We start from the raw sequence: 7,974 nt of genomic DNA, 5'->3' as shown, positions 1-7,974 counted from the left end.
GGTTATGGGGGCTGCACTGCAATAACCAGGCATGACCACTACACAGTGTATGAGGCTAGTGTGAGCAGTCCTGCAATAACCAGGTATGACCACTACACAATGTATGAGGTTAATGGGAGCAGTGCTGCAATAACCACGCATGACCAGTACACTGTGTATGAGGTAATGGGAGCAATCCTGCAATAACCAGGCATGACCAGTACACAGTGTATGAGGTTAATGGGAGCAGTCCTGCAATAACCAGGCATGACCACTACACATATGATTGGCAGGGGTCTTGGATCCATAGGTAAAGGCATAACTCATAGCTACAAGTGTCTGAGTGGGCAGGATTTCTAAAAACACCACCACACCTGTCCATAGGTTGTGTGTGGCATTGCACTTTCATCCTATCCACTTTAATAGAGATGCACTGCAATGCCAAACTTGACATGTGGATAGGGTTGCCACTGATTATGATAAAAAGCAGCCCCCTTTTTCTAACCCTGTACACCATCTTTATATCCTAGAAAACCCCTTTAGGCTGGCAGATCTGTTCTATATTTCAGTATCTACAAAATTTTGTAATAGATATGCATACCTCCCAACCATCTGGGATATGGCGGGACAGTCCCAGAATTTGACAGCTGTCCCAAGGTTCTGTGAGGGCTGTGGCATGTTCCGATACCAACTGTATCTGCGTCCTGAGGACACGGATTGAGCAGGATGCAATGGTGAAGGAGGGAGCCGTCCACCATTCCCTGGCCTGTGCGCTCTGCAGCAGCAGGTGTGATGCAGTGACGTCATTGTGCCTGCTTAGCTGAGCATACAGGTTGGGCATCATTCTCCATCCTATGCGCTCTCCTGCTCAGCCCAGCAGGCACGATGACGTCACTGCATCTTGCCTGCTGCTGCGGAGAGCATGATGTGCTGTTTATTGGGGGGAAAGGGCTAGGTGACTATTACTTTTTATATTTCATTAACACAACAGGGGCAGCACTACTGTAAGTGGTGCACTAAGGGGGCATAACTACTGTGTGGGGGCTCTAAGGGGGTCTCCCTACTGTGAAAGGGCACTAGGGGAGCATTCTACTGTGAAAGGAATATAACTACTGTGTGGGGGCATAAAGGGACCTCGGTGGGATTGGGCGTGTATAGATTGGCACTGGGAAGTGTTGAAGGCATGGCTTAGCGAAGTAATGGCTAACCTCCGGCACTCCAGCTGTGGTCCAACTATGACTCCCAGCATGCTCCATTTATTTCTGTGTTGTTCTGAGATCAGCCAAGCAAGTGTGCATGTTGGGAGTTGTAGTTTTACCACAGCTGGAGTGCCACAGGATAGCCAACACTGGCTTAGCATAAAAAAAGCTGTGCTTCCTTGGGCTTTTCAAAAGTTGTCAGTTATGGATATGAGGTTGTAGATCCACCAGGATCCCCTACATGGCTGTCCTAAGTCCAGTGTGGGCAATAAGTAAGCAGAGCATGCCAATAACACTAGTCCTGCAGGGGCAGGCACAGACAGAAAAGGACCCCTAGTTGTCTAATCGTTATTAATAAAATAAAATAGTAGGAAGCGGTTTTAAGGCAGTAGTAGGCCCCTCATCTACAGGGTCCCATGTGGTATCAGTGGCATAACTAGAAATGACTGGGCCCCACAGCAAATTTTTGAACAGGAATGCCCATCCCACCCTTTCCTGGAAATTTGTTTGCAACTCCCTCCTCAAGTGCAACCCCCACTCCTATGGTTAGTCAAGATCACTCTCTCAGACGAGGTCCAGCAGCCACTCCATCTGTAGACCTTACAGGGAAATTTCCCGATGGGCCGATGCCCAGGGGGCTTTCCAAGCCCCCATCTCTACAGGCTAGCTGGGTACATAATGAGCTCTCAGTGAGAATCAGGTACTCTGTCCCCGGACAGTGACATGCCTTCCTGAATTCAACTGTGTCCTGCATCTCGCCTCCTAAGCCCCTGCTCCATATCTTAATCAGAGACAATTGGAAGAAGAAGAGATAAAATGGCATCTATAAGGGTACTTTCACACTGGCGTTTTTCTTTTCCGGTATTGAGTTCTGTCCTAGGGGCTCTATACCAGAAAAGAACTGATCAGTTTTACCCTAATGCGTTCTGAATGGAGAGCAATCCGGTCAGGATGCATCAGGATGTCTTCAGTTCCGTCATTTTGCCTTTTTAGGACGGAGATAATACCGCAGCATGTTGCGCTTTTATCTCCGGCCAAAAAAACTGAACACTTGCCTGAATGCCGGATCTGGCTTTTTTTCCCCATAGGAATGTATTAGTGCCAGTGTAACGTTATATTTCCCTACCCTCATCACTTCCGATCGCAACGGACATGGCGTGAGGAGGTGTGCTGCGCCGCGCAGGCGCACAACGACGGGGTAGGGAAATTTCACAGCGGAGTGTGCATGTGCCGGGAGCCTCACCAGCGGTTAGAGTAGGGAAAATTATGGGCCAGTGCGCAGGCGCAGTGATCGGATGGATGTTCTCAGCTGGACACCGGCCGACACTGCGCATGCGCTGGGAGCCTCACCAGTGGTTAGGGAAGAGAAAAATTACAGGCCAGTGCTTTTTCCCTACCCTAACCGCTGGTGAGGCTCCCAGTGCATGCGCAGTGTTGGCCGGTGTCCAGCTGAGAAAATCCATCCGATCACCGCGCCTACGCACTGGCCCATAATTTTTCCCTACCCTAACCGCTGGCGATGCTCCCGGCGCATGCCCACCCTGCTGTGAAATTTCCCTACCCCATCGTTGTGCGCCTGGGCGGCGCGACACACCTTCTCACATCATGTCCGGTGCGACCGGAAGTGACGAGGGTAGGGAAATATAACGTTACACCGGATCCAGCATTCAAAATACTGCAATGCCGGATCCGTCCTTTGCAGACCGGTAAAAATGTGAAAAAAATATATAACGGATCCGTTTCTCCGTATGACAAACAGAGATACAGATCCGTTCTGCCAATGCATTTGTAAGACGGATCCGCATCCGTCTACAAATGCTGTCCGTTTGCATGCAGATTGCCATATCCGGCAGGCAGTTCCGGTGACATAACTGCTTGCCGAATCACTCTGCCGCAAATGTGAAAGTAGCCTAAATGTATTGTGCGGCACTGTGGTATTTTGCGCTATGGTACTGCTGACCCCCCCCCCCCTACTTTTATTACCCCGCCCCCTGTCAATTTAGACCCTCCTACAGTATAGGGCCACTTTTAGTTTTTTTTTCTTAGGGCCACTTTAGGTTCCCAATCCGCCCCTGGAAATACCCCACAAGGTATCCCCAGACCCCTCTAGTAAGAGGGTTGTGAGCAGTCAGCACCTGCCAGGCTAGATGTGGGCATCATTGGTTGGCACACAGGTCTAAGTGTCTCAGTGGTGTGACTGGTGCTGCGGGCATGCATGTCTCCGGCGGGGTGTCCCCGAGCCTCTCCCTCCGGAGTCTCCAGCCCTCCCCTCCTCCCCAGGATCCTGCTCTCTGGGGTCCGTCTCTGCCAAGTTGATTCCTTGTTTTGCTGCAGTGTCATTGTTATTCCGCACTCGCCTCCTGATGTCACACACCCCCTCACATGACGTCACCGGGACACTGCTCCCCCTTATGATGTAGGAGCTCTCAGATTCTCCTCAGACGTGTACCGAGGAGCCCGCCACATTCTCCAGCCCCAGCCCGTCCATTCCCCTCTGCAGTCTCCTGCTCTCCTAAGGATTGTCTCTCCGCAATACCTGGCCCTGGTGCTGCCACCATGTCTGAGATTCTCCCCTACAGCGAGGACAAGATGGGGCATTACGGCTCTGACACCGAGGTGGGGCAGATCTCCTTCAGCTGCCGCCTCCAGGACACCAGCGCCTTCTTCGGGGGCAACCAGCAGAAGAGACCCCCCAAACTGGGGCAGATTGGAAGAGCCAAGAGAGGTAAGAAGGGCTCTATGGCCGGGGCGATGACACATCATGTAGCCATAGTGGGGGGATTACCGCACAGACAGTACTTCATCACACTATACCTCCATGCCATCGCCCTCCTCTCTGTCTGTGCCCCAGACCCCTCTCTCCATGGGAGTCCTCCCTGGCATTAGATGTCTGTGTGTATCATGGGGTGTGTGGAGCCATCACCGAGCCTGTGCTGAGGAGGAGGATGATGATGATACATGATCATCAGCCATCATCTTCATCTAATGTATACCCTATATAGAGGGCACACACTGAGAGGGCACAGGTAAAGGTATGTCCAGATGCAGGCTGGCACCCTGCCCGCTCAGACACTACTTGTAGCTATGAGTTATGCCATGTGTTTTCTGCTGGGAATGTGCATGCCCCCTTGGTGGGATAAAGGGCTTCCACTTGGGTACAGTATATTAACGCATGCCAGTGTGGATGAAATGTATGTGGTGGGGGCACGTTGGTATGGCTCAGTGCAGACATGGCGTCCTATTGCGAGCATGCGATGATCATACAATTGTCATTTTGGGTTGATTTCATGGGGGATTTGCATCAAGCCCAGCATTGAGTGGCTGTATGGGGGGTGGGCGCACTGGAGGATGCAGACAGGTAGATGAACATGTTGAGCTTACTATGTACTATACGCCTGCTAATCCCAATAATGCCTTGTTTTGTTGTGCATTCTTCTCTCTTGGAGCTGACACTGTCCAAGGTACTGATCTCAGAGCGTGCCTATATATCTCTATATTCTCTGTGCATACGTGTGGTTTGTATATCTGTACACAGAGAAGCACACATACGCAGTGTACGTTGTCACGCTCCCAAAGCGGTCAGTTTCTGCTACCAGTAGTGTCTGTGAGGTGCTGTATGTTTTCCAATGAAGTGTAAAGAAGTTGTGCTCTCACCTTCTAGATGGGGGTGACCAAACCAGACCATTAACCCTGTGTGCTGCGTCTTGCATGACAGGGGATCCCATTCTGCTAGGAGGGGGCGGTCTACGGATACGGAATGCCATTGTTCTAGATGGGTCTGGGACCATCTTAGATGGTGCAAAATAGCTGGAGCTTAGGAGTTGCTCTAGATGTGGCATGAAGTCATGCTAGACTAACGTCTTTAAGGCAGGAGAACCATCAATGCTGTGAACATGAGCGAAATCTAGCAAAAATACATGATGCATTTCGAGGGGGGGCACTGGCAGGGGGGGGGTGAATTCAAAGGAATTGACTACGACAGTATAACCATGGAAGAAAATATCCCAGGAATATTCCCCTCATGCATTCTGTGCAGAGCACATTGGTGCATTACGTACTTAGCCCACTAGATGTGCACCATAAGCCAGACAGACCTTTATTTGTCCCTAAATATTGACCCCATAAGCATAGCAGCGACAGGGCCCCTCATTCTGTGATCCAGAACCAGGGCAGCATGGTTCTTTCCCCTTTTCGAAGTAATTGGTTCCATTTCGGACATCAAGAGAGGAATAAAAACCTACATCAGAGACATAAATACAGACACATAGAGCTGGAATCACAATTCAGCCTTGGCATGTTGGAGATGACCACTACCTACCCCCTTTCAGAGCTAGATAACCTCTTTATTTGAGTTGCTTATTATTTCTGTGAAAGTTCACTGGTCTCCATTGTATGACCAAGGACTGAAGTAACAACCAGGGCTCTGATCAATGAGGTGAATCCAATTTGGGAGAGATTATCATGGCAGCTTTCAATCAGGAGCCATTGATCCTGTCCATGAAGAGGTGCCTCTTCCATGGCGTTAGGGTGTGATTAGGTTTGGATTAGTCTTGGATGCTGTGTAGGCCTTAGTATTGAAGAGGTGAGTGCACAATTTCCTGGCTGTACATACTGTATCTGCATCCTTTGTATTGAGCTATGCAGTTGTTTCTGTATACACGTGTATGCATCATTGTGTCCATACGTGTGTGCATTGCTAGACTCCAGCCAACTGCAGTGTAGGAGTGAATGCACATGTTGTTTTCCTCGCTTCTCCAGCCCTCACCTTCTCCTCCTCATCTGATTTCTCAGCATTTCATGTCTCTCCATGTCATCTCTCTTCCCACTATCACCTATCTTGGTGCACATTGCCTGTTGATACCCAACCCCATGTTTCTCCCTTTCTTCAGTTGTTATTGAAGATGACAGAATAGACGAGGTGCTGAAGGGGGTGTCGGACAAGTCTCCCTCCGGAGTATAAGGTGTGGAAGTGGCTGCTCTCCACCCTGATTTGTAAGCACTTTTGGCTGTGCATGTTTGTGGACATGGAGAAGAAGGAAAGGCTTTGAGGCTGCTGGCAAATCTCCACCCTCCACCTTGATCCAGACCCTCTGCAGGTCTCCTGATGGTGCCATCTGGCTCCCCACTCCACTCAGACCACGCCAATGACCTCCAAAGTGGAGATGTTCATTTCAGCACCTTCCTATACCCCTTGTCACTGTCCCTCACCCTGGGCTCTGGGGGCAGTGATGAGTCTCTCAACCCATGTTAAAAGCCAACCCCAGAATGGGTGTTGTTGTCCTTAGCATCTGCCTGTGTGCCAAGAAGGTGCTTGTAGACTGGAGCACCACGGAGTTTGTGCCAATCAACTCCAGACCTTGCCAGGTGCTGCCTCCTCCTCCTGACTCACAATGTACATCCCAGGGGCTGTAGGTTATTAGAAATGCACTTTATTCTGTCTCTAGTGAAGTAATAATCTTTAGCTGTGTGCGTATTTGTGGACCCGAAGGGAACCCATCTGCGCGGCCGTGTTTATATATCTATATATATATATATATAAATAAATAAATTTAGTCATGTGTATATATAGGTATATATATATATAGGATGATTTGTGATTATTAATACCATGCCCCCTCCAGTCAACCAGAATAACCAGCATCAGAACAATAAGAGACTGGACACGCACCCATCTTCCCCTTCATCTTGCCCTTCATGTTCAAGAAACCAGCAGGTCGGAAGCAGAGCAGCTGGAGGGCGCAGAGCAGGCACAGGCCGTCCTTTTGCTGTCCAAACCCAAGCAAGAATAAGACTTAATTTGCTCCATCTCTTGCATGAGCTTCCGAATCCATCCTGGATCCCACCCTTTCCCAGCACGCTCCTTTTTAACAGGAACCCTTTACATTTGTATTTTTATATACAACTCTTTGTTATTCTATGAATTCTGATACATGCTGGTGACTGTGCAGTGTCACATCAGAGATGCAGCCAACTTCTGGATGCAGAGTGATTGGCGGTCAGGCGAATGGCAGTTTAGAGCAGTAACCTGAGGAGGGGGGAGCCTTGATCGGGTCTTTATGTAACATACTGCTGCCACCACCATGAATGTGTAAGGACTGAGCCAACCTGCGGATGGTAGGTCTTGCCATTGTTTGATAGAATTTTTACATCAATATGCTGCTTGCTACTAGGACATGTTGTTCCATGTAGGAGATATGTCCCTTCTACATGTATTATATAGTCTATGTTTCAATAGGTATACAATGCTTTCTATGGCGCTAAACTTGATATCTAATATATATGTGCCAGCTTTACCTAAGTGCATATGTAGAAATATGCTGCACATTTCATGTATGGAGTAATGTTTACACTGGATAGTTCTCCTTCTTGTACATACCTGCATATTGCAAATGTAGCAAGTGTTCCTTTTACCTTCCACGTCATATCGTTTTTGAGCTAGAGATTTGAAATGATTGCACGTATTTCTACATTGCAACCATGGAGGAATATATATATATATATATATATATATATATATAATTATTAGTTAAATATATATATATTATATACACACGTTTTCCGTGGCACTTCTGATTTTGTGTTAGGCCACGCTGCTTCCGGGCAGCTTTGGTTCATAGAAGAGGTCAGTGGAGAAAGGTCTGCGGATAGTCGGACTACTTTCCAGGACTTAGTATAATTCTGTTGGCCCTAGTTTGATGCCTTCTAGACAGAGGGCACTTTTGGGTATAATAGGATAAAAACACCCAAATACCCATCTCTCTTTAACAGTACCAAATAGAATAGTAACATTTTAGAC

The 7,974-nt window shown here is 48.4% G+C and overlaps 1 protein-coding gene across 1 annotated transcript; it reads left to right on the top strand.

Moving 5' to 3' along the window:
* The first annotated feature begins 3,719 nt into the window (after window positions 1–3,719).
* On the top strand, window positions 3,720–6,176 carry CAMK2N2 (calcium/calmodulin dependent protein kinase II inhibitor 2). Its single transcript, XM_044291301.1, has 2 exons — window positions 3,720–3,903; window positions 6,068–6,176. The coding sequence occupies exons 1-2, from the start codon at window positions 3,735–3,737 to the stop codon at window positions 6,136–6,138; spliced, it is 240 nt and encodes a 79-aa protein (XP_044147236.1). The 5' UTR covers window positions 3,720–3,734; the 3' UTR covers window positions 6,139–6,176.
* Window positions 6,177–7,974: the final 1,798 nt, after the last annotated feature.

This window comes from Bufo gargarizans, chromosome 4 (assembly GCF_014858855.1).
Source record: "Bufo gargarizans isolate SCDJY-AF-19 chromosome 4, ASM1485885v1, whole genome shotgun sequence".
Taxonomy (NCBI): domain Eukaryota; kingdom Metazoa; phylum Chordata; class Amphibia; order Anura; family Bufonidae; genus Bufo; species Bufo gargarizans.
The sequence above is the reverse complement of the archived record's forward strand: the minus strand, read 5'-3'. Positions and strand labels throughout refer to the sequence as shown.

Bases quoted from the DNA above. Each gene is read 5' to 3' on its own strand.
- CAMK2N2 (XM_044291301.1), top strand. From the start codon at position 3,735: ATGTCTGAGATTCTCCCCTACAGCGAGGACAAGATGGGGCATTACGGC. The intron at 3,904-6,067 runs GTAAGAAGGGCT...CCCTTTCTTCAG, and splicing joins GATTGGAAGAGCCAAGAGAG to TTGTTATTGAAGATGACAGA.